Below are 27,603 nucleotides of genomic sequence, written 5' to 3'. Positions count from 1 at the left end.
CTGAGCTTGCTGTGTTCTACATTAGATGTGTAAGGAAACAGAAATGTGGTTGGTTTACTTTATGGGGTAAAGCATGCAAGTAGAGTAAAAAAGTTTCTTAAGGCAGTGTTAATTCAGATGATTAATTCTACAATGAAAGCTTATAGAAAATATTGTCTGATTGAGAGAATAGTGATGCTGAAAATGCTTTAAGAATACCATCTTTGATATTGAATAATTATTTTCCTCTCTGATTTATTTTTCTCATTTTTTAGCAGGTTCAGGCAACACCTCCTCAGCCCATCAAAGTACCACAGTTTATCCCCCCTCCTAGACTCACTCCACGTCCAAACTTTCTTCCACAGGTGAGTAAATCAGTTGACAAGCCCAGTGATGGGTTAGGTGGGACAAAAATCCTTGTGGGCCCTTTCTAAGCAGCCTGTAATGCACTTGTCAATTCAGCTGTATTCAGATCCCACTTAGCTAAGGATTCTAGCTGCTGATCTCTATACCATGAAGAAGCTTTTTTGTTTGTTTTTTTTTTTTGGCTGCACTGCACAGCATGTGGGTCTTAGTTCCCTGACTAGGGATCGAACCCTTGCCTGCTGCAGTGGAAACTCCGAGTCTTAACCACTGGACCACCAGGGAAGTCCCACAGAAGAAGCTTTTTTTTTTTTTTTTTAATTGGAGTATAGTTGCTTTACAGTATTGTGTTAGTTTCTGCTGTACAGCAAAGTGAATCAGCTATATACATATATCCCCTCCTTTTTGAATTTCCTTCCCATTTAGGTCACCACAGAGCATTGAGTAGAGTACCCTATGCTATACAGTAGGTTCTCATTAGCTATCTGTTTTATATATAGTAGTGTGTATATGTCAATCTCAATCTCCCAGTTCATCCCACCCCCCCACCCTTTCTCCCCTTGGTTCTCTACATCTGTGTGAGAAGAAGCTTATTTTATCATCAGGGTTTCCTAACAATGATGAAAGGCTGTAGCAGAGGGATGTAAGGAAAGGGAACTTTTCCTAAATTTAAAATAATTAAGATAGCGCCATTTTAAACCTTATAACGTTGACTTACTGGAAGAATTTAGCCAGAACTGCCTGCCAGTGGGGAAGGAACACAGTTACCACTTCTCCCCACAACCTCCCACCCCACCCGCTGTATGCCAGGGAGAGTAGGGAAGGAGACAATAGTGACACTAACTGGTAGCAAGCGTTCGGTTCTACTCTGGAAAGTGATGACATAGAGCATCATTCTTAAACACAGAGTCTTGATGGTAAAGATTCAGACTAGGAAGCTACACAGGGAACTTTCTACCTAGACCCAAGCAACTCTACCCATATTCTCATGAGAATATTCTTCCAGCAATTGGCTGAACTCACCAATCTTATGGCAGAATGTCATGATTGTCCCAGTCTGGACCTTGAGAGGAGTTGACTTGCCTGGTAGAAAAGTTGGGTGTTCCTGTCTGAAGCCTCAGCTTTCAGGCAAAGAGAGAAGGGAAAGGATGTGTGTGGTCAGTGGCCATAAGTGATTTCTGAATTGTCTCTGGGGAGGGGATGGGTAATGCTGACATAAGATTATTTCACTCATCTATCAGATAAATTCTTAATGAATACCTTAGGTATCAAAAGAGCACTAAGAACTATGGATATGAAGTTTTCAAGATAGTTCTCAGCCTCATAGAGCTTCAGACACATGTACAGGCAATTACTGTGTCCATTATGGGAAGTACAGGGTAGTCTGAGAATACATGGGAAGGACAGCCAACTCATTCTTAGAATATTACAGAAAGTTTCCTTGGAGAGTTGACATTCCATCTTAGACCTAAAATCCTAGTGAAGTTAGCTTGAGAAAGTTTTAGGGGAAGAAGAAAAATGTCCCAGGCGGAGAGAAGAGCCTATATGCAAGCCTGCAATGCAGAGAGACATGTAAGCTTAAGGAACCAAAGGAAATTTGGTGTGGCTGAGCACAGTGGGCCATGTGGCTGACTCAGGCTAGAGTAAGGTGAGGCTGGAGAAGCCCATAGGCCAAAGCCTTTGGAACCTTGTAGGCTATATAGGAATTAGGGCGTTACCTAGGAACAGTGGGGATCCATTAAATTACTTTCAAACAGGTACTTGACATGATCAGATTTTTGTTTTAGAAAATTCCCTCTTACCACTGTGTGGAGAACAGAATGGAGATTGTCAAGAATGTGGCAGGAAAAACAGGACATTGTCAGCAATAACAATAGCTAATATTTAGAGAATCTTGCTATGTGCCACTTACGGCACTAGGCACTGTACATGGGTTATCTATTTTAATCCTCACAACAACTCTGTGAAAGTAGGTATTCAGGTAAGAATCTAAGAATAAGAATCTAAGGCTTAGTCTATGTTTTTCAAACGGTGGGGCATGACCCATTAGTAGGCTGTGAAATCAGTTTAGTGGATTGTAACCAGAGTTTTTAAGTAAAATGAACAAAACAATAGGAAATGTTAGAGTATGTAGCACATAAGTATTCATGACGGTTTTATGTTTTCATGAAACATAAGTTTCATGAAGTTTTTATGTTATAGAGGTATAGATAAATATCTATGTACGCGTATTGGTTACAGCGTGAAACGTATTTCCTATTGTGTATCCGCAGCACACACTATAGGGTTGTCTTAGATGCAGCTAGGTATTCAGACTCACAAGACTATCAAAGGCCACACTTGGCACCAGTCTACTTGGAATGATATAGGACAGAAACCAGAGCTTGCCAGCAAGACAGCATCAGACATTTTTCTTCAGTAGGAGTCCCTATAGCAGTCCATATACTAGTCTCTACGGCTGTCCAGGGACTGCTCAGGTACAGGGAAATGAGATCTTTATCAGGTCAGCGGGAGGGCCACCCTAGCACAGAAACCTTGAGCCTTACAGGAGCCTAATATATCTTATAACAATTCCATAGGCATGGCTTTCAAGGTCCCTGCAGTGGACAGGCACAGTTACAAGAGTCACCCCATTTCAGGAAGCCCAAAGCAGGGTGTCTCATCGTCCTTTTTTTTTTTTTAAACAACTTAAAAACATTTATTTTTAATAACGTATTTCCATCTCTGCTTTTTGCAAGTAATGGAAATGTTAGATTTGATTTAGCAGCAAGAGGTCATTTGTACCATAAGCAGTGTTGCCTGCTAACATAGTTGACATTTTTCCCTTATCAGGTTTCCAGGGGTATACAGCTAGAGAGTTAACTGAAGGTGAAATTCTTGTGCATAAGGAAAAAGGATTTTGCCCACAGGTCACAGCTTAGAAAGTTTGAAAAATACTCTTAGAGAGATTAGGTGTGTTATCTTAGGTTACACAGCTAGCTAGTAAGTGGTAGAACCAGAATTTGAACCCAGGCAAGGCTGATCCCATGTTTTTAATCACAGTTTTCTGCCACTGTTTCAGTAAAACGAACACAGCTAGAATAGTGGTAGTGAGGATAGAAAGTAGACATATCTGAGAAGGATTTAGGAAGTAGAGGTAGAGTAGGAAGCATTAGGAATGATTCTGAAGTTTTTTTAGTAAGAAAGGGGCATTGACCCACCACCAGAGCCTCCCATCAAGCCTCTTAGATAGCCTCAACCACCAGAGGGCAGACAGCAGAAGCAAGAAAAACTACAATCCTGCAGCCTGTGGAAGAAAAACCACATTCACAGAAGGACAGACAAGATGAAAAGGCAGAGGGCTATATACCAGATGAAGGAACAAGATAAAACCCCAGAAAAACAACTAAATGAAGTGGAGATAGGCAACCGTCCAGAAAAAGAATTCAGAATAATGATAGTGAAGATGATCCAGGACCTTGGAATAAGAATGGAGGCAAAGATTGAGAAGATGCAAGAAATGTTTAACAAAGACCTAGAAGAATTAAAGAACAAACACCTAGAAGAATTAAAGAACAAACAAACAGAGATGAACAATACAATAACTGAAATGAAAACTACACTAGAAGGAATCAATAGCAGAATAACTGAGGCAGAAGAACGGATAAGTGACCTGGAAGACAGAATGGTGGAATTCACTGCTGCAGAACAGACTAAAGAAAAAAGAATGAAAAGAAATGAAGACAGCCTAAGAGACCTCTGGGACAACATTAAATGCAACAACATTCGCATTATAGGGGTCCCAGAAGGAGAAGAGAGAGAGAAAGGACCAGAGAAAATATTTGAAGAGATTATAGTCGAAAACTTCCCTAACATGGGAAAGGAAATAGCCACCCAAGTCCAGGAAGCGCAGCGAGTCCCATACAGGATAAACCCAAGGAGAAACACACTGAGACACATAGAAATCAAATTGGTAAAAATTAAAGACAAAGAAAAATTATTGAAAGCAGCAAGGGAAAAACGACAAATAACATACAAGGGAACTCCCATAAGGTTAACAGCTGATTTCTCAGCAGAAACTCTACAAGCCAGAAGGGAGTGGCACGAAATATTTAAAGTGATGAAAGGGAAGAACCTACAACCAAGATTACTCTACCCAGCAAGAATCTCATTTAGATTTGATGGAGAAATCAAAAGCTTTACAGACAAGCAAAAGCTAAGAGAATTCAGCACCACCAAACCAGCTCTACAACAAATGCTAAAGGAACTTCTCTAAGTGGGAAACACAAGAGAAGAAAAGGACCTACAAAAACAAACCCAAAACAATTAAGAAAATGGTCATAGGAACATACATATCGATAATTACCTTAAACGTGAATGGATTAAATGCCCCAACCAAAAGACATAGACTGGCTGAATGGATACAAAAACAAGACCCATATATATGCTGTCTACAAGAGATCCACTTCAGACCTAGGGACACATACAGACTGAGAGTGAGGGGATGGAAAAAGATATTCCATGCAAATGGAAATCAAAAGAAAGCTGGAGTAGCTATACTCATATCAGATAAAATAGACTTTAAAATAAAGAATGTTACAAGACACAAGGAAGGACACTACATAATGATCAAGGGATCAATCCAAGAAGAAGATATAACAATTATAAATATATATGCACTCAACGTAGGAGCACCTCAATAAATAAGGCAACTGCTAACAGCTATAAAAGAGGAAATCGACAATAACACAATAATAGTGGGGGACTTTAACACTTCACTTACACCAATGGACAGATCATCCAAAATGAAAATAAATAAGGAAACAGAAGCTTTAAATGACACAATAGACCAGATAGATTTAATTGATATTTATAGGACATTCCATCCAAAAACAGCAGATTACACTTTCTCCTCAAGTGCACACGGAACATTCTCCAGGATAGATCATATCTTGGGTCACAAATCAAGCCTCAATAAATTTAAGAAAATTGAAATCATATCAAGCATCTTTTCTGACCACAACGCTATGAGATTAGAAATGAATTACAGGGAAAAAAACGTGAAAAGCACAAACACATGGAGGCTAAACAATACATTACTAAATAACCAAGAGATCACTGAAGAAATCAAAGAGGAAATCAGAAAATACCTAGAGACAAATGACAATGAAAACACGACGACCCAAAACCTATGGGATGCAGCAAAAGCAGTTCTAAGAGGGAAGTTTATAGCTATACAAGCCTACCTCAAGAAATAAGAAAAATCTCAAGTAAACAATCTAACCTTACACCTAAAGGAGCTAGAGAAAGAAGAACAAACAAAACCCAAAGTTAGCAGAAGGAAAGAAATCATAAAGATCAGAGTGGAAATAAATGAAATAGAAACAAAGAAAACAATAGCAAAGATCAATAAAAGTAAAAACTGGTTCTTCGAGAAGATAAACAAAATTGATAAGCCATTAGCCAGACTTATCAAGAAAAAGAGGGAGAGGACTCAAATCAATAAAATTAGAAATGAAAAAGGAGAAGTTACAACAGACACTGCAGAAATACAAAGTATCCTAAGAGACTACTACGAGCAACTCTATGCCAATAAAATGGACAACCTGGAAGAAATGGACAAATTCTTAGAAAGGTATAACCTTCCAAGACTGAACCAGGAAGAAACAGAAAATATGAACAGACCAATCACAAGCACTGAAATTGAAAATGTGATTAAAAATCTTCCAACAAACAAAAGTCCAGGACCAGATGGCTTCACAGGTGAATTCTATCAAACATTTAGAGAAGAGCTAACACCCATCCTTCTCAAACTCTTCCAAAAAATTACAGAGGAAGGAACACTCCCAAACTCATTCTATGAGGCCACCATCACCCTGATACCAAAACCAGACAAAAATACTACCAAAAAAGAAAATTACAGACCAATATCACTGATGAATATAGATGCAAAAATGCTCAACAAAATACTAGCAAACAGAATCCAACAACACATTAAAAGGATCATACACCACGATCAAGTGGGATTTATCCCAGGGATGCAAGGATTCTTCAATATACGCAAATCAATCAATGTGATACACCATATTAACAAATTGAAGAATAAAAACCATATGATCATCTCAATAGATGCAGAAAAAGCTTTTGACAAAATTCAACACCCATAAAAAAAAAAAAGGCATTTACTGAGGTAATGATTATAGGAAGAAGAAAAGATTGGAAGAAGTTGATGAGTTTTGGACATGCTAATTTTGAACTTCTTGTGAAATTTCCAAGTAGAGATGTATAACAGGGAGTTGAATAAATGACTCTGAAGTTAAGGAACTGTCTGGTCCTGAGATACAAGTGTGGAAGTCTTTAGTATATAGATAGTAATTGAAGCTGTAGGATGCAGTGAGAGTTCCCAGGAGGAGTGAGGACATTGGGAAGAAAAGGGGTACCAGGACAAAACCCTGAGAAATATTTATATTTTGGATTGGGCAGAGGTAGAGGAAGCCACAAAGGAGACTTAGAGAGGGAGCGGCCAAGAACAGGGAATTAGAGGGCCAGAGATGGGAGTGAACTGAACTGTGGATATGAAGAAATTTGGAACGTGAATTAAGGGCATTGGCAGCATTATTACCATACTGGGCACAGGTTCTGGGTGGGACCAGTCTCTGGATTAGGCATTTGACCTCAGCCTGAAGAGGCGGCATGGTATAGGAGAGGGAGCTACAGTTTGGAATCAGAAAAACTACATTCTAGGATAACATTTGGAACCTCTTAAGAGCTGATGCATCTTTGTAATATTATATATGCTGAGATTTATAGAATTGATAATACTAAAATGGATATTAATATTTGTACTGAATACCATTTCACTCACACATGTAGTGTAGAGGATCTGGCAATGTCTAAGATTTATAGGACTTGAGAAGTTTAAGTAATACAATAATTGTTCTTTCTTTCTCCATAGGTTCGACCCAAGCCTGTGGCCCAGAATAACATTCCTATTGCCCCAGCACCTCCTCCCATGCTTGCAGCTCCTCAACTTATCCAGAGGCCTGTCATGCTGACCAAGTTCACTCCCACGACCCTCCCTACCTCCCAGAATTCCATCCACCCCGTCCGTGTCGTCAATGGGCAGACTGCAACCATAGCCAAAACGTTCCCCATGGCCCAGCTCACCAGCATTGTGATAGCTACTCCAGGCACCAGACTCGCTGGACCTCAAACTGTACAGCTTAGCAAGCCAAGCCTTGAAAAACAGGTACAGGCAGAGTATGCACCTGCTTTGGGCAGTAGCTTTGCCATTGAGGCTGGTCAGTCTGTAAGGGGTCTTTATCTTCTCAGCGGCTCTTTATGTTAGCACCATTGTCTGTTACTTATCATGTGATAATTTATCCACAATGCAAAAGGGCTGTTCTTACTGAAGAAAGTTGGGTTGCTTTACCCACCATCCCCTTACAGATGAATTTTGATTCCTGTGTGAATGAGCTCCCCCTGCTGGTTCTGAAGCAGAAATTCACAGATGGGTTCTGCTGCCCTCAGTCAGGAAGCACAGATAAGATAGTAAACAGAAAATGCTATTATATTCATTTCGGCCCAGTAAGAATCCAGATGAGGATATCACTATGAACGTTAGGAAGAATAAACAAAACAAGGAAAAGGATTTCATTTCAAAGATTTTCCCTGGTTATTACAGACAATGAGGAGCCAATGAAAAAATTAAGATTTCTAAAATTCATTCTTTTAACTCTAGAGAATACAGACATTTTAGCTCAAATATTGAAGCCTTTCATTTATATTTCTAAAATCAGATTTTCTCCTAAAAACACTAGTCTATAGAAATACAGGTAACCTCCAAAAATACTTAAGGATTCTATGACAGAAAGATTTCTAAAACCAAGAAAAAGGATTTATAGGCAGTCACCATATTCTATTTAAAGAAAGACCAGTGACAAGAAAGAAGAATTTTGGAAAGAAAAGCTCTTTCAAGAAAGTTGATTTAAAAAGTCATTGCCCTATTTCTTATTGCTCAGGCTTGAGTTCTCATTCATCTGAAAATAGTCTCTGGTGATCCTGAATCTTCTGCTTCTGGATGGCTGACCATGATTCAGAGAGGCTGGCCAGATGGTGGGGAATGAGAAGGCTTCCTGCTGCCTTGGCCGCCTTGAAGAGAGGAGCCTTATGCATGGAATACCAGCTTTCTGCCCAGGCAGCTCATAAATGCAGCCGATCTGGCACTAAGAACCTGGGTACCAAAATCTTGTATCAAGAAATACCAGCAAGAACACATCTCTATTCCTGGGGAGGCTACTCAAACCCCAAAAAATGCTTTGAGGAACATTTAGAGATAAATTACTTACATGTATTTTAGATCAGGAGTTTTCAAATTTATTATCAGCAGAACTTCAATATTAAAATAATGAAAGTAAGATGCCCAAGCTTAGGAGTTTGGGTGGGGGCATGTTCGTAGACTAGCTGCCATCATGTCCCATGCTGGCTCTCAGAGGACCTCTGAGGAGCATTAGAGTTGTAAAGAATGTGGTTTCGAAACATCATTTTATTTATTTATTTATTTGTTTATTTTTATTTATTTATTTATTTAGTTTTGGCTGCATTGGGTCTTCGTTGCAGCTCGTGGGCTTTCTCTAGTTGTGGCGAGCAGAAGCTACTCTTCGCTGTGGTGTGCAGGCTTCTCATTGTGGTGGCTTCTCTTGTTGTGGAGCACGGGCTCTAGGTGCGCAAGCTTCAGTAGTTGTGGCTCGCGGGCTCAGTAGCTGTGGCTTGCGGGCTCTAGAGCGCAGGCTCAGTAGTTGTGGTGCACGGGCTTAGTTGCTCCGCGGCATGTGGGATCTTCGTGGACCAGAGCTCGAACCCGTGTCCCATGCATTGGCAGGCAGATTCTTAACCACTGTGCCACCAGGGAAGTCCCTCGAAACATTATTTTAAATTATTAAATATTATTTCTCTTTGACCTCTTTTTTGATACAGATATTTTTAGGAGACAAGAATCTTCAGTTTCATTTCATTTTTACATTTCTTATTTTTTCTGATTACAAGGATGATACCTATTCACTGTAAAGGAAAGCTCAAACGTTACAGAAATATATATTGTAGAAATGTATCCCCTCATAATCATTGAAGGGAGTAAATTTCTCCCATAACTTTACCCTCCAAAGTTGCTATTAGCAGTTTAGATTATATTCCTGCACATATTTTCTTTTTAAAGAAAAAGCACGAAATCAAACTGTATATTACTTTGTAACTTGCTTTTTTTTCTTATTAGATCTTGAATATCTTTTCCTATCCCAGCCTTACATATTGATAGAGCTTTTCATTTTAATTATAATATCATAAAAAGGTACCCATGAATTCTTAAAAATTAAAAAGAAATTATTTTCTAGCAGTGAATTCCATGGTCTTTCTTCTTGTTGATCTAATAGAGGAATGTAGTCATTGCTGTTTTAGTTTAGCAGGCCACCTGGCACAGCAGTCTTACAGGTTATCAAGCTCAGTCAGCAAGGATTCTCTTTAGACTCCATTCTCAGAATTCTCTTACTTCAGATCTTTCTACTATCCTTCTTTTTTTTTTCCATGTTTCATTTCCAGTATCTCATTTATAACTGTTAAGAGATCCCATAGATGAGCATTCTGTAGCCATGGAAGTACCACTTACAGCCTACTCATAGAGTTATCAGAACCTGTGTCCAACATTCTCTCTGTGGCCAGGCTAGATGGGTTCCTTTTTGCTTTCTACTCTTTTGTTTAGGGTGATAACAGTCACTTAATAAAAATATGTTGATTCTGTGCCAGCTGCCATGCGGCGTGTGCTAACCCCAGGGTTGGGAGGTCAAAGCCTGTACCCTCACAGAGCTTGGTCTGGGGCAGGCACTGTGGCTCTGCCTCCAGGGGAGGAAGCATGGCAGGTCGTGTAGTTTCACGTAGGCACAGGAAAGGGAGAGGCAGCGTTAGCTGTAACAACAGTGGTCTCACTTCTCCTTCCCCCCATCAGGCATCCCCAGCTTCCTTATCTACCCTAGATAAGAGAACCTGTCTTATCCCTTATCAGAAGCCACATTACACTGTGGCTGTGAGAAACTGAGTGGTAGAGTTTAAAGAGCTTTGAGGCTAGAAACATACTTAGGCAGAAAGGCAGATAAAGCCAGACAGACTTATATCATGGCCCCCACACTGCCTCCTGTTATGTCTTTGTCCTCTCCAGCACTCTGTGAAATGGGGCTAAACACCTGTGGATGGCGGAATGACGTAAAGCGCTTAAAGTCCGTTAGACTGTCTGATGCATTTAGTTCTCAGGGATTATGTTCATTTCTTATCCACGTCGCCCCACCCCATTCCCTGCAACAAAGACATCTATGTATGTCCCTAAGGCTAGGCTACTGAAAAAAATCCTAAGTTCTATGGGAAAATTTGTCAGATTGCCACCCATTCCCCTACTTCCATCTATATTTTGTATAGGAACCTACACAGTGTCCTTTAAAAAAAAAGAGTACTTCCAAGTTGAGAGTATTATCCAATGTATTAGCCTCAAATCCCGGTCTTCCCTTTAAGGAAACTTGAGGTGGTAACTCTTTGCCCTCAATCCAAATTTTTTTAACCTTGATTGATGAAACTATTTGTACATTTGAAAAATTTTCAAGCACCTAACTTTCATTATTCATGCAGCCCAGCCTTAAAAGATGAATTTGTAATTCAGGGATATAAATGGCTAATTTAGTTCTACCCAGAGTTTTTGGGTTTTATCTTTGTAAAACCAAAAAAGAACAGGATTTGCAAATTCGTACAGGTGCAAAGTAGGAAATATATCAATAAACGAGTAAAACAGACTGGGAGTAAACAAGTAGATTTTTTTTCACTTTCAGTGGGAACATGAGTACAAGAGATATCCCACTCTTAATTTCTTTGAAATAGTAAGACAAGTATGACAAAATCGACAATTTGGCCTTGGTGTCAAGAAGATAATAGAAAGTAGAAGAGACTGTGGTAAAGTGCAAAGTAATATACTCCATCTCAAGGAGGCAGCAACTTTTTGACAATAGCCAGTTTTTATCATATGAAAACTTTTTCAAGAAAAGCCAGACATCCAGATATTTTGAGAGATTTCAAGATATACTTTTGAGATTAAAAACAAATAAAAATAAAATAAATAAAAAAATTTAAAAAAATATATATATATCAGTAACTGTTTAAACACCATGTAGGCAAAAAATAACACCTGCCGGACAGCTTCCCCTCTGGATAGTGGTTTATAATCTCTGATAGAGACCATACTTTTAGCTTAATCTTTTTTGTTTGTTTGTTTCCCAACCTAATTGTTTTTTAAATTGAGGTGAAATTCTCATCACATCAAATTAACCATGTTAAAGTGAACAACTCAGTGGCATTTAGTTCTTTCACAGTGTTGTGCAACTACCACCTCTGTCTAGTTCCAAAACATTTTTATTACCCCAAAATGAAACTCAGTACTCATTAAGTAGTTACTCCTCATTTGCTCCTCCTCTGCCTCTAGCAATCACCAATCTGCTTTCTGTCTCTATAAATTTACCTATTCTGGGTATTTCATATAGATGGACTCATACAGTATGTGACCTTTTGTATCTGGTTTCTTTACTTAGCGTAATGTTTTAAGATTTATCCATATTGTAACATGTATTAGTACTTCATTCCTTTTTAATAGTCAAATAGTATTCCATTTGTATGTATATACCACAATTTGTTTATCCATTCATCCATTGATAGATTTGGATTATTTTCACCTTTTGGCTATTGGGAATAGTGTTGCTGTGAATAATAATGCACTAGTATTTGTTTGAGCACTTATTTCCCATTCTTTGGGGTATATACCTACAAGTGGAATTGCTGGATCATATGGTAATTCTATGTTTAACTTTTTGAGGAACTGCCAAACTGTTTTCCACAGCAACTGAATCAGTTTACATTCCCACCAGCAAGGTATGAGTGTTCCATTTTCTCCACCTCCTTACCAACACTTATTATTTTCCTTTTTTAAAAAATTATAGCCATCCTAGTGGGTGTGAAATGATATCACATTGTGATTTTGATTTGCATTTCCCTAATAATTAACGTTGTTGAGCATCTTTTCACGTGCTCGTTGGCCATATGTAAATTTTCTTTGGAGAAATCTCTGAATTCTTTGCCAGTTTTTTTTTTTTTTTAAAGATTTTTTTTTAAATTAATTAATTTATTTATTTATGGCTGTGTTGGATCTTCGTTGCTGCGTGCGGGCTTTCTCTAGTTGCAGCGAGCAGGGGCTACTCTTCATTGAGGTGTGTGGGCTTCTCATTGCGGTGGCTTCTCTGTTGAGGAGCACGGGCTCTAGATGTGCAGGCTTCAGTAGCTGTGGCACGTGGGCTCGGTAGCTGTGGCTTGCAGGCTCTAGAGCGCAGGCTTAGTAGTTGTGGCACACGGGCTTAGTTGCTCCACGGCATGTGGGATCTTCCCGGACCAGGGCTTGAACCCGTGTCCCCTGCATTGGCAGGCAGATTCTTACCCACTGTGCCACCAGGGAAGCCCATCTTTGCCAGTTTTTAAACTGGGTTGTTCATGTTTTTGTTGTTGAGTTGTAAGAGTTCTTTATATAATCTGGATGCTGGATCCTTATCAGATATGTAACTTGAAAACATTTTCTCTCAATATATAGGTTGTCTTTTCACTTTCTAATGTCCTTTCATGCACAAAAGTTATTAAATTTTTTCTTTTGTTGCTTGTGCTTTTGGTGTCATAGCTAAGAATCCATTGTCACATCTAAGGTCATGAAGATTTATCCCTAATTTTTCTTCTAAGAGTTGTATGGTTTTAGCTCTTATATTTAGGTCAGTAATCCATTTTGACTTAATTTCTGTATATAGGGTGAAACAAGGGTCCAACTTTATTCTTTTGCAGGTGGATATCCAGTTCTCCCAGCACTATTTGTTGAAGAAACTATTCTGTCCCCATTTGAATGATCATTGCATCATTATTGAAAATCATAGGCCATGGATGTATGGGTTTATTTCTGGACTCTCAATCCTATTCTGTTGGTCTATATGTCTGTCCTTATGCCAGTACCAACCACACTGTCTTAATTGCTGTAGTTTCATAGTAAGTTTTGAAATTGGGAAGTATGAATCCTCCAACTTTTTTCTTTTTCAACATTGTTTTGGCTATTCAGGGACCCTTGCAGCTCTACATGAACTTGAGAATTGGCTTTTCCAGTCTTTCTGCAAAAAAAGGGTGGGTAAGGGGCTGTTGGAATTTTGATAGGGATTGTATTAAATCTGTAGATTGCTTTGCATAGTACTGCCATCTGAACAATATTCTGTCTTCCAGTCCTTGACCGTGATGTCTTTCCATTTACTTAGGCTTTCTTTATTTCTTCAGCAGTGTTTTATACTTTTCAGTGTACAAGTCTTTCACCTCCTTGGTTAAATTTACTCCTAGGTTTTCTTTTTGTTTTTTTAAATAAATTTATTTATTTTTTATATGTTTATTTTTGGCTGCGTTGAGTCTTCGTTGCCGCGTGCAGGCTTTCTCTAGTTGTGGCGAGCGGGGGCTACTCTTCGTTGCGGTGCACGGACTTCTCATTGCAGTGGCTTCTCTCATTGCGGAGCACGGGCTCTAGGCATACGGGCTTCAGTAGTTGTGGCACATGGGCTCAGTAGTTGTGGCTTACAGGCTCTAGATCACAGGCTCAGTAGTTGTGGCGCACGGGCTTAGTTGCTCCGTGGCATGTGGGATCTTCCCGGACCAGGGCTCGAACCCGTGTCTCCTGCATTGGCAGGTGGATTCTTAACCACTGCACCACCAGGGAAGTCCCTATTCCTAGGTATTTCATTCTTTTGGATGATATTGTAAATTGAGTTGTTTTCTTAACTTCCTCTTAGGATTGTTCGTTGCTATTATGAATTACCATGTATTAGAAATACAGCTGGTTTTTGTGTTGATCTTGTACCTTACAATTTTCCTGAATTCATTTATTAGCTATAGTAGTTGTTTTGTGGATTCTTTGGGATTTTATGTAGATATAAGATCATGTCCTCTGCAAAAAGAGATAGTTTTATGTATTCCTTTTCAATTTGGATGCCTTATATTTCTTTTTCTTGCCTAATTGCTCTGGCTAGAATTTCCACTACAATGTTGAATAGCAGTGATGAAAGTGGGCATACGTCTCTTGTTCCTGATCTCAGAGGGAAAGCTTTCACTATTTCACCATTGAGTATGATGCTAGCTGTAGTTTCACATAAATGCCCTTTATAAAGTTGAGGAAGTTCCCTTCTGTTCCTAGTTTTCTGAGTGTTCGTATCATGAATGGGTGTTGGATTTTCACAAATGCTTTTTCTGCATTAACTGAGATGATCATATCGTTTTTCTTTGCCTTCATTTATTAACATGGTGTATTACATTGATTTTTTAAAAAATATCTTCCATTCCTAGGATAAGTTCCACATTGTCATTGTGTATCATCCTTTTAATATGCTGTTGGATTCGGTTTGCTAGTATTTTATTGAGGATTTTTGCATCTGTATTCATGACAGATATTGGTCTTTAATTTTCTATTATTGTGGTGTCTTTGTCTGGCTTTGGTATCAGGATAATGCTGGCCTCATAGAATGAGTTAGAAAGTGTTTTCTGCTCTTCTATTTTTTGGAAAAGTTTGAGAAGGATTGGTGTTAATTCTTTAACTGTTTGGTAGAATTCACCAGAGAAGCTGTCTGGTCCTGGACTTTTCTTTTCTGAGAGGATTTTTTTTTTTTTTTTTTAAAGTTTTTTTCTTTTTTTAATTATTATTTATTTATTTATTTATTTATTTTTGGCTGTGTTGGGTCTTCGTTTCTGTGCGAGGGCTTCCCCCAGCTGTGGAAAGTGGGGGCCACTCTTCATCACGGTGCGCGGGCCTCACTATCGTGGCCTTTCGTTGCGGAGCACAAGCTCCAGACGCGCAGGCTCAGTAGTTGTGGCTCACGGGCCTAGCCGCTCCGCGGCATGTGGGATCCTCCCAGACCAGGGCTCGAACCCGTGTCCCCTGCACTAGCAGGCAGACTCCCAACCACTGCGCCACCAGGGAAGCCCCTGAGAGGATTTTGATTACTGTTTCAGTCTCTTTAGTTGTTATAGGTCTGTTGACATTTTCTATTTCTTCTTGAGTCAGTTTGGTAATTTGTATGTTTATAAGAATTTATCCATTTCATCTATGTTATCTGATTTTTTGGTGTACAATTTTTTAAATCTTTTTAATTGAAGTATAGTTGATTTACAGTATTTAATTGCTGCTGTACAGCAAAGTGCTTCAGTTATACATATATATACATTCCTTTTTATATTCTTTTCCATTATGGTTTATCATAGGATATTGAATATAGTTCTCTGTGCTATACAGTAGGACCTTTTTGTTTATCCATTCTATATATAAAAGCTTACATCTGCTAACCCCAGCCTCTCACTCCATCCCTTCCCCAATCCCGTCCCCCTTGGCAACCTGTTGGTGTACAGTTGTTCAGTGTATTCTCTTATAATCCTTTTTATTTCTATAAGATTGGTAGTAATGTCCCCACTTTTATTTCTGATTTTCGTTATTTGTGTCTTCTCGCTCTTTTCCTTATTCTGTCTAATTAAAGGTTTGTCAATTTTGTTGATCTTTTCAAAGAATCAACTTTTGGTTTCATTAATTCTGTTGTTTTTCTATTCTCCAATTCATTTATCTCCACTCTAATTTTTATTATTTCCTGCCTTCTGCTAGCTCTGTGTTTAGTTCTTTTCTAGTTCCTTAAGCTATAAATTTAGGTTATTGATTTGAATGCTTTCTTATTTTTTATGTACAGATTACAGCTTTAAATTTCCCTCTGACCAGTGCTTTCACTGCATCTCATCAGTTTTGGTATGTGTATTTTCATTTTCATTCTTCAGGGAGATAGAAAATTTCCCTAGTGATTTCTTCTTTGTTCCACTGGTTGTTTAAAAGTATGTTTTTTAGGGACTTCCCTGGTGGTCCAGTGGCTAAGACACCATGCTCCCAGTGCAGGGGGCCTGGGTTCGATCCTTGGCCAGGGAACTAGATCCCACATGCTGCAACTAAAGGTTCACATGCTGCAGCTAAAGGTCCCGAATGCTGCAACTAAAGAAAAAAGGATCCCGCATGCCACAACAAAGATCCTGCATGCCACAACTAAGACCCGGCGCAGCCAAATAAAAGTATGTTGTGTAATTTCTACATACTTAAAATTTTTCTGGTATTCCTTTATATTGACTTCTAGCTTCTTTCTGTTGTCATCAGAAAAAATACTTCATTATGACTTCAGTCTTTTAAAATTTATTAGGATTTGTTTTGTGGCCTAAAATATGGTCTATCCTGAAGAATGCTTCATGTGTACTTGAGAAGAATGTGTATTCTCTTGTTGAGTAGGCTGTTCTTTATGTCTCTTAGGTCTAGTTGGTTTATAGTGTTGTTTAAGTCCTCTGTTTCCTTATTGATCTTCTTTCTATGTGTCCTTTCCGTTATTTAAAGTGAGGTATTAAAGTCTTTAATTATTATTATAGAACTGTTTATTTCTCCCCTCAATTCTGTCAGTATATGCATCATATATTTTGAGACTCTGTTGTTTGGTGCATATATATTTGAAATTGTCATATCTTTTTGATAAATTGATGCTTTTATCAGTATATAATGACCTTGTTTGTCTCCTGTAACAGTTTTTGACTTACAGTGAATTTTGTCTGATATTAGCATAGCCATCTCTATACTCTTTTGGTTACTATTTGTGTGCAGTATCTTTTTCCATCCTTTGATGGATACCTTTTTGTGTCTTTGGCTCTAAAATGTACCTCTTGTAGATAGCATATTATTGGATCTTGTGTTTTTGTTTTTGCTTTTTTTAAAACATTTATTTATTTATTTTTCGCTGTGTTGGATCTTCGTTGCTGTGTGTGGGCTTTTCTCTTGTTGTGGCTGGGGGAGCTACTCTTCATTGCGGTGCACAGGCTTCTCATTGCGGTGGCTTCTCTTGTTGCAGAGCATGGGCTCTAGGCGCACAGGCTTCAGTAGTTGTAGCTCGCAGGCTCTAGAGCGCAGGCTCAGTAGTTGTGGCGCACAGGCTTAGTTGCTCTGCGGCATGTGGGATCTTCCCGGGCCAAGGCTCAAACCTGTGTCCCGTGCATTGGCAGGCAGATTCTTAACCAATGCGCCACCAGGGAAGTACCGGATCTTGTTTCCTTAATCCATTCTGCCACTCTCTGTTGTTTAATTGGTGAGTTTAATCCAGTTACATTTAAAGTGATTTCTGATAGGCAAGGATTTATGCCATTTTGCTCTTTGTTTTCTACATGTCTTATGTCTTTTTTGGACCCCAGTTCCTCCAATACTGCCATCTTTTGTGTGTGTGTGTGTGTGTTTTTTTTTACACTAGTGTATGTGCTTTTTTGATGCTCTCCTCATTTCCTTTTCTGTATATTTTAGTTATTTTCTTAATGGTTACCATGGGGACTATAGGTAACATTCATAAATTTTTAACAATGTAATTTGATTTGATCCCACCTTAGCTTCAGTAGTATACAAAATCTATGCTCCTATACAGCTCTGGCCTGCCCCCCCTTTTTGTTGTTACGGTCTCACATTACATCTTTATATATTGTGTGGCCACTAATACATATTTATAATTTTTTCATGCATTTCTCTTTTAAATCATATAGGAAGCAAAAAGAAAAGTTACAAATCAAAGATACAGTAATACTGGATTTTATATTACCCTATGTAGTTACCTTTATTGGAGGTTTTTTTTTCTTGTTTGGCTTCAAGTTACTGTCTAGGGTCTTTTTATTTTATCCTGAAGAACTCTAAAGGGAGTTCTTTTAGGACAGGTCGACTTGCAGTGAACTCCCTTTACTTTTTGCAGGAAATGGAGTTCTTGGTTAATAGTCTTTTTTCTGTCAGAACTTTAATTGTGTATTTATTTATTTTGGCTGTGCCGCACAGCATGCAGGATCTTAGTTCCCTGACCAGGGATGGAACCTGTGCCCCCTGCAGTGGAAGTGTGGAGTCTTAACCACTGGACCAGCAGGGAAGCCCCCTCAGCACTTTAAATGTATCATCCCACTGCCTTCTGGTCTCTGGTTCTGATGAGAAATTGACTGTTAATCTTATTGAGGACCCTTACATGTGATGCATCATTTTGCTTTTGCTGCTTTCAAGATTCTCTCTTTGGCTTTTGACAGTGTGATTATAATGTGTTTCAGTATGAGTCTCTTTGAGTTTATCCTACTTGGAGGTCACTGAGCTTCTTGGATGTATACAGGCATACCTTGGAGATATTGTGGATTCAGTTCCACACCACCACAATAAAGCAGATAAAGGTAGTCACATGAATTTTCTGGTTTCTCAGTGCATATCAAAGTTATGTTTACACTATACTGTAGTCTACTGAGTGTGCAATAGCATTATGTCAAAAAAACAATGTATATACCTTAATTTAAAAATACTTTATTGCTAAAAAATGCTGACCATCATCTGAGCCTTTATCACATTATAATCTTTTTGCAGTGAGATCACTGATCACAGATCACCATAACAAGTATGATGATAATGAAAACGTTTGAAATATTGTGAGAATTACCAAAACTTGACACAGAGACAGGGTTGCCGCATACCTTCAATTTGTAAAAAATGCAGTATCTGCAAAGTGCAGTAAAGTGAAGTGTGACAAATAAAATGAGGTATGCCTGTAGATTCCTGTATTTCATCAAATTTGGGAAGTTTACAGCTGTTATTTCTTCAAATATTATTTCTGCTTCTTTCTGTCTCTCCTTTCCCCCGGAAGTCTATAATGCATATGTTGGTATGCTTGACAATGTCTCACAGGTTTCTTAGGCTCTGTACTTTTTCTACATTCTGTTTTCTGTCTGCTCCTTAGACTGGAAATTTCAGTTATCCTTTCTTCAGGTTCACTGATTCTTTCTTTTGCCTGAACCCCTTTAGTGAATTTATCATTTCAGCTATTATATTTTTCAGCTCCTGATTTCTATTTGGTTCTTTTAAATAATTTCTATCTCTTTATTAACATTTTCTTTTTGGTGAGACATTGTTCTTCTGGATTTTTTTTAGTTCTTTGTCCCTGGTTTCCTTTAGCTCTTTGAGCATATTTAAGGCAGTTGACTGCTACCCCAGTTCTCCTCCTACCCCAGGGTTTACTGCTGTTGATTGTTGAGAGCTGCAGTTGTTTGTTTAGTGCCTTTTCCAAACTATTTTTGCAAATACTATTTCTTGTCATGTGTGGTTATTGAAATTTCTGTTCTATTAGATTTACTTAAACAACTGGAGCCAAAAAGAAGAAAAAGGTAATAATAAGTAAATTAAAACAAAAACAGAAAACCCTTTCTTGGTCTTTGCAGATTGGCTTTGAGCAGGGGGCATTCCTTCAATGCTAATAAGCCAGGCCACCTGTAACTGTGTCTTAGACTTCACCTCTTTCTTGGACGGAGCTCAAAGATCAGCCAGAGGTACAAGCTTAGGGTTCTCTCAGTTCTTTTCCGAGTATGCATCTAGCCCTGGGAATGCTCAGTGCACTTGGCGTTCCCCAGTACACGTCATAGCCCTTTAACGCCCTTACTCCTCCAAGGATCTTCCTCCTCAGCCTCCTTCTTCCTAGACCTTTGGGTCTGTCTGCTGCATACTCCACCTACCATCCTTTGCACCAGGTAACTACAGGTAACGTATGTCTTTAGATGTTTTCATCAGATGGCACCTGGAAAGCCACTCCAGCCTTAGGTGGGCAAACAAGGGTCAGCCTGCACCAGTCCTTAGGGGATTACCGGACAGGTCAGAATACACAGCCACAAGTTGAAAACAAGGTTCAGCAAACCACAGCAGGAACACAGATTACCATCTCCACAGCCTCTGTTGAACTAAGGGATGGATTTGTTGGTAGGTAAGGAAAAATGCTTTCTTAATAAAATTTAGCAGCCTCTTTCTTCAGTAAGTGCCCCCCCTGGTTATTCTTAGTTTTTTATTAGATTCCAGAGTTTTAAAAAGTTGATTCTGTCAGTTTCTGCCAGCTTAATGTTTGCTTTAGTGAAAGGACTGATTCTAAAACTCCCTGTCCTGCCATTTCTGTGCTGTCAAACCCTAATGTTTTTTGTCTTAAGCAGCTTAAAACAACAAAAATTTATTATCCCACACAGTTTTTGAGGTCAGGAATCAGGTTGTATCTTAGCTCAGTGGTCCTGGCTCAAGGTCCCTCACAAATTTGCATTCAAACTAGTTGGTCAGGACTGCAGTCATCTCAAGGCTCAACTGGGGCTGGATAATTCACTTCCAAACTCAAGTCACATGGTTGTCAGCAGTCCTCACTTCTCCCTGGCTGTTGGCAGGAGGTTCAGTTACTCACCTCGTGGGCCCCTCCATAGTGCTGTTCACAGCACGGCAGCTGGCTTCCCCTGGAGCGGAAGGTCCATGAGAGAAAGACACCTCCCCATTGTTTTGATTGCTTTATCTTTTTTTTTTTTTATGCTTTATTTTTAATACACTTTTTGTTTTTTTGGTTTTTTAAAATTTATTTTATTTTTGGCTGTGTTGGGTCTTCGTTGCTGCTTGCAGGCTTTCTCTAGTTGTGGCGAGCGGGGGCTACTCTTCGTTGCGGTGCACGGGCTTCTCATTGCGGTGGCTTCTCTTGTTGTGGAGCACGGGCTCTAGGAACGCGGGCTTCAGAAGTTGTGGCATGCGGACTCTGTAGTTGTGGCTCGCGGGCTCTAGAGCACAGGTTCAGTAGTTGTGGTGCACAGGCTTAGTTGCTCCGCGGCATGTGGGATCTTCCCGGACCAGGGCTCGAACCTGTGTCCCCTGCATTGGCAGGCGGATTCTTAACCAGTGCGCCACCAGCGATTGCTTTATCTTTATTTTCTTGGATGCTTTTGGTATTCTTTATCCAACCTTGAGATAATTGTACTCTTCTTGCGAGAGAGAAAATTTGAGCCCTGGATAATTCCTTAGTGAAGAGGAATTGGTTTGATCTTCCCTGGAGGCATTACCACTACCTGCTTATTCAGCCCTAGAGATGGAAGTAAGAGACCCCCAGGGACATCACACAGCCTTGGAATGGAGCAGCAAACCCTTATAGTTGACCTTCTCTTCTCCCTCCCCCGTCAGACTCCTGTTCTTCCAATTCACGGAGCTATGAAATAAGCTTCCTGGATACCCATGACCTTAAAAATGTCACTATAAACTACTTTCCCATTGTGTTCCTTTGTAGGTGTGTTTGGTGGTTTGTTTTATGGGGGAAATGTGTCCTTTTTGGTTAATAAAAAAAGCGTGTGTGAGAGAGAGAGGAAAGCAAGTAATTCTTCTGGTAGGTCATACACCCCACTCAGAAGATCAACGTCTCTTTATAGCATACCTGCTCTACGGTGAGGCCCTGTGCTGGGCACAAAGGGGTGCAAAAGTGTGTAGAACAATCCTGCTCTCAAGTAGCTTATATAGTCTAGAGGTGGAAATATGATAGGACCCTGATGAGAAAAAAAAATACAAGGTAGCATTTATGCCCCAGAACAGTGGTTGCCACAGTATTGATAAGACAGATACTTAACACTTTCCTAAAGTAATAATATGAGAAGCAGAAGGAAAATATGGACATGGCCAAGAAATAAAGTGAAACATCTTTGTGATTATGTTAGTTTTTCAGATCTAGTAAAATATTTCACAACATAATGATTTCTGAGAACTTTTGATATCCTGTTTGTAGAACCAGTCTTTCATTTGGCTCCTACTCCTCAATAATGAGACAGTTTCACTCTCATTTATTTAATTACTTGTTGCCATACAAAAAGACCATTTGCATCTGCATTGTGTTTTTTTTTTAATAGATCTTTATTGGAGTATAATTGCTTCACAATACCGTGTTAGTTTCTGTTGTACAACAAAGTGAGTCAGCCATATGCATACACATGTCCCCATATCCCCTCCCTCTTGAGCCTCCCTCCCACCCTCCCTATCCCACCCCTCCAGGTCATCACAAAGCACCGAGCTGATCTCCCTGTGCTATGCTGCTGCTTCCCACCAGCCAACTATTTTACATTCGGTAGTGTGTATATGTGGATGCTACTCTCACTTCGCCCCAGCTTCGCCTTCCCACCCCATGTCATCAAGTCCATTCTCTATGTCTTCCTCTTTATTTCTGCCTTGCAACTAGGTTCATCAGTACCTTTTTTTTTTTTTTTTTTTAGATTCCATATATATGTGTTAAATACAGTATTTGTTTTTCTCTTTCTGACTTACTTCACTCTGTATGACAGACTCTAGGTCCATCCACCTCACTACAGATAACTCAATTTCGTTTCTTTTTATGGCTGAGTAATATTCCATTGTGTATATGTGCCACATCTTCTTTATCTGTTCATCTGTCGATGGACATTTAGGTTGCTTCCATGTCCTGGCTATTGTAAATAGTGCTGCAGTGAACATTGTGGTGCATGTTTCTTTTTGAATTATGGTTTTCTCAGGGTATATGCCCAGTAGTGGGATTGCTGGGTCATATGGTAGTTCTATTTTTAGTTTTTTAAGGAACCTCCATACTGTTTTCTATAGTGGTTGTATCAATTTACATTCCCACCAACAGTGTAGGAGCGTTCCCTTTTCACCACACCCTTTCCAGCATTTATTGTTTCTAGCTTTTTTGATAATGGCCATTCTGACAGCATGAGGTGATACCTCATTGTAGTTTTGATGTGCATTTCTCTAATAATTAGTGACGTTGAGCATCTTTTCATGTGCCTCTTTGCCATCTGTATGTCTTCCTTGGTGAAATGTCTGTTTAGGTCTTCTGCCTGTTTTTTAACTGGGCTGTTTGTTTTTTTGATATTGAGCTCCATGAGCTGTTTGTATATTTTGGAGATTAATCCTTTGTCTGTTGTTCCATTTGAAAATATTTTCTCCAATTTTGAGGGTTGTCTTTTTGTCTTGTTTGTGGTTTCCTTTGCTGTGCAAAAGCTTTTAAGTCCCATTTGTTTATTTTTGTTTTTATTTCTGTTACTCTAGGAGGTGGGTCAAAAAAGATCTTGCTGTGGTTTATGTCAAGGAGTGTTCTTCCTATGTTTTCCTCTAAAAGTTTTATAGTGTCTGGTCTTACATTTAAGTCTTTAATCCATTTGGAGTTTATTTTTGTGTATGGTGTTAGGGAGTGTTCTAATTTCATTCTTTTACATGTAGCTGTCCAGTTTTCCCAGCACCACTTATTGAAGAGTCTGTCTTTTCTCCATTGTATGTTCTTGCCTCCTTTGTCGTAAATTAGATGCCCATATGTGCATGGGTTTATCTCTGGGCATTCTGTCCTGTACCATTGATCTCTATTTCTGTTTTTGTGCCAGTACCATACTGTCTTGACTACTGTAGCTTTGTGGTATAGTTTGAAGTCGGGGCACCTGATTCCTCCAACTCCGTTTTTCTTTCTCAAGATTGCTTTGGCTATTCGGGGTCTTTTGTGTTTCCATATGAATTGTAAGATTTTTTGTCTTATTTCTGTGAAGAGTGCCTTTGGTAGTTTGATAGGGATTGCATTGAATCTGTAGATTGCTTTGGGTAGTATAGTCATTTTCACAATATCGATTCTTCCAATCCAAGAACATGGTGTATTTCTCCACCTGTTTATGTCATCTTTGATTTCTTTCATCAGTGTTTTATAGTTTTGTGAATACAAGTCTTTCGCCTCCTTAGGCAGGTTTATTCCTAGGTATTTTATTCTTTTTGTTGCAGTGGTAAATGGGAGTGTTTCCTTAATTTCTCTTACAGATTTTTCATTGTTGGTGTATAGGAATGCCAGAGATTTCTGTGCATTAATTTTGTATCCTGCAACCTTACCAAATTCATTGATTAGTTCTAGTAGTTTTCTGGTGGCATCTTTAGGATTCTCTATGTATAGTATCATGTCATCTGCAGACAGTGACAGTTTTATTTCTTCTTTTCCAATTTGTATTCCTTTTATTTCTTTTTCTTCTCTGATTGCTGTGGCTAGGACTTACAAAACTATGTTGAATAAGAGTGATGAGAGTGATCAGACATCCTTGTCTTGTTCCTGATCTTAGTGGAAATGCTTTCACTTTTTCACCATTGAGTATGATGCTTGCTATGGGTTTGTCATATATGACCTTTATTATGTTGAGGTAGCTTCCCTCTATGCCCATTTTCTGGAGAGTTTGTATCATAAATGGGTGTTGAATTTTGTCAAAAGCTTTTTCTGCATCTGTTGAGATGATCATATGGTTTTTATTCCTAATTTGTTAATGTGGTGTATCACATTGATTGATTTGCGTATATTGAAGAATCCTTGCATCCCTGGGATAAATCCCACTTGATCATGGTGTATGATCCTTCTAATGTGCTGTTGGATTCTGTTCGCTAATATTGTGTTCAGGATTTTTGCATCTATGTTCATCAGTGATATTGGTCTGTAATTTTCTTTTTATGTGATATCTTTTTCTGGTTTTGGTATCAGGGTGATGGTGGCTTCGTAGAATGAATTTGGGAGTGTTCCTCCGTCTGCAGTTTTTTGGAAGAGTTTGAGAAGGATGAGTGTTAGCTCTTCTCTAAATGTTTCATAGAATTCACCTGTGAAGCCATCTGGGCCTGGATTTTGTTTGTTGGAAGGTTTTTAATTATGGTTTCAATTTCATTACTTGTGATTGATTTGTTTATATTTTCTAATTCTTCCTGGTTCAGTCTTGGAAAATTGTACCTTTCCAAGAATTTGTCCATTTCTTCATGGTTATCCATTTTATTGGCATATAGTTGTTTGTAGTAGTCTCTTATAATCCTTTTCTGCATGGTTTTTAATTTTGAAAATGTAAATTAGGTATATGTTTATAGTTTTATATCCACTGTTCTAATATCATTTCAGTATTTACAGAGGGTTTCATAAAATGAATTAGCCATTGGGTCAAGATAAGAATAGTAATGCAAACCAAGTCTACTAGTTTGCTAGCTGCCATTTGTGTCTGAAGATGGTAATGCTACTGGTGTTTCTTTTGTTTGAATGGGTGCATCTGGAAGATGAGGTTGGCCGTAATCAGGATGGCAGCCTTTTACAAGATGGCCTTTCCTTGGCAACTGCATCTCTCCTCTAATGGATGATATAGGCAGGTTTTAAATATCCCAAGTAAGGATAGTTCTGCAGCCTCTCTTAGATTGTGATTGGAATTGTTCTGAAATAGAAAAGTGTGTATGTAAGATTTTTTTGGACATCATTCAGATCCTAAGCATGCTATGAACTAGAGCTTGACCCATATGTAACAAGAATGGTCTTACTTCTGGGAAACTACCCCTGCATCCTAAAGTACATTGAAATAGACTATTGTATTTATAGATTCATAGCTATTCTAGTTATGCAATTTAATCATTTCAACCGGGGCCTTCCATTTTACTTTTTCCCCCTTCTAAAATGAAGTCCATATTATCTCCTTTATTAATATGTTTCCAATTTGAGTATGTTCTTTTCTTTCTTGTTGGCAACAAACTATGTTTGCTTTTATTCTTTTAATAAAAGAGTGAATTCTGAAGTTTCATTTAATTTTCTTCTTCTAGACAATTAAATCCCACACAGAAACAGATGAGAAACAAACGGAGAGCCGCACTGTCACTCCACCTACTGCACCCAAACCAAAACGGGAGGAGAACCCTCAGGTAGGCCCAGCCCTCCAAGGCATGGCTCAGTCTATGTGATGTGACTTATTCACATGCATCATGAGGGACACTTGCTCTCTGAATCACTTGATATCCTTGTCTTGTGCTTTCTCACTATTCAGTAATGTTATTGCCAAATCAGGTTGGCCTGGGACAGATTAAGAGTGTGGTCTTGAGTGTTCATGAGCTGGCAAACAGGCCTTTCATACATATATCACACATTTGAATTGTATGATTCATGACCATTTCCCCAGGTATCCCACTGCATTCCTAATGATCATTATGTTTTGTTTGTCTCAGCCAACATTTATAAGATGTCCAGTTCACTCAGTTAAGGTCTATCTATGTTATCGATTACAGTTGTTACACGTGCATTTTTGTTATTACTATTGTATTGCATTAGATCCCAAAATCCCAGATGAATCAGTAACTCAAAAGTAGTTCATTGAAGCATAAAAGTAGGGATGAAAATACTAGCATCTGTACTACAACTTAGGATAGAATTATAAACTTAAATAGCAAACAAAACTGTGGCACAAATATAGAATGTGAATTTGTATGTCCTTAGGCAAGAGATTTTTTAGTTTGATACTTTTGTACAAGCAGCTATAAAAGAAAAATGTGGACAGGTAATATGATGATGAATATATGATAGTTGGATTTTATTAGACCAGCAATCCATTTCCTTCTATCCTTAGTGCATTCTTTGTAATGAAACCATGTCAAATAGTGGCATAAAGCCATCAAAGCTTCATGTCATATTTTTGAAGCAGTGATTTATTAAGCCAGTTCAGGTTTTTCTAAAGCAAGTACAAATTATAATACTTTCTGATATGAAATGAATTAATTTTTAATTTGTCTTTAAAGAAGAGACCAAAACTTGAACCTAAAAGAAGTACTAGTCATGCATATTGCTGAGAAACTTATAAAATAATCTGCAAAATTAATGACAAGTATTAGGCTTGGAGAGGGAAAAACAGAGCAGGCTATTAGCAAAATTTCCTTATCAAAAGAAACTAAAAGAGGACTTCCCTGGTGGCGCAATGGTTAAGAATCCGCCTGCCAATGCAGGGGACACGGGTTCAAGCCCTGGTCCGGGAAGATCTGACATGCTGTGGAGCAACTAAGCCTGTGTGCCACAGCTACTGAGCCTGTGCTCTAGAGCCCGTGAGCCACAACTGCTGAGCCCACGTGCCACAACTACTGAAGCCCATGCACCTAGAGCCTGTGCTCCTCAACAAGAGAAGCCACTGCAATGAGAAGCCCGAGTACCGCAGTGAAGAGTAGCCCCCGCTCGCCGCAACTAGAGAAAGCCCGCGTGCAGCAACAAAGACCCAATGCAGCCAAAAATAAATAAATAAATAAATAAATTTATTTTAAAAAACCAAGAAACTAAAGGATATCTTATGTCAGTGGCACAGTGTGGGCAAGCAAGTAGCATCATGTGGAATAACACGTATTTCTAATTGGACAGAATCACTGCCATAAAGGGAATAAATTAGTTATTGGCATATGTGTGATACATAGATAAGGCAAAAGTTCTTGACAGCTTTTTATTCTATTTATCACTGAAAATCTGTTCTACAGAAGAGATTTTTTTTCCATTTAATAATTCTTTTATGAGCTTG

The 27,603-nt window shown here is 38.8% G+C and overlaps 1 protein-coding gene across 17 annotated transcripts in view; it reads left to right on the top strand.

Moving 5' to 3' along the window:
• The window catches only part of PHF21A (PHD finger protein 21A), a 195,265-nt gene that overhangs the window by 144,977 nt on the left and 22,685 nt on the right, over positions 1–27,603 (top strand). For 15 of the 17 annotated variants that reach the window (XM_082410760.1, XM_082410756.1, XM_082410755.1 and 12 more), the window contains 3 exons: positions 255–344; positions 7,277–7,570; positions 25,877–25,975. In XM_082410760.1, the coding sequence (XP_082266886.1) occupies positions 255–344; positions 7,277–7,570; positions 25,877–25,975 (483 nt within the window). The remainder of the gene's footprint in view (positions 1–254; positions 345–7,276; positions 7,571–25,876; positions 25,976–27,603) is intronic. The other 2 variants (XM_082410757.1, XM_082410754.1) reach the window with 1 other exon arrangement.

Source organism: Balaenoptera physalus (assembly GCF_965194825.1).
Source record: "Balaenoptera physalus genome assembly, chromosome: 10".
NCBI lineage: Eukaryota > Metazoa > Chordata > Mammalia > Artiodactyla > Balaenopteridae > Balaenoptera > Balaenoptera physalus.
Note: the sequence above shows the minus strand (reverse complement) of the source record. Positions and strands in the feature narration are given on the sequence as shown.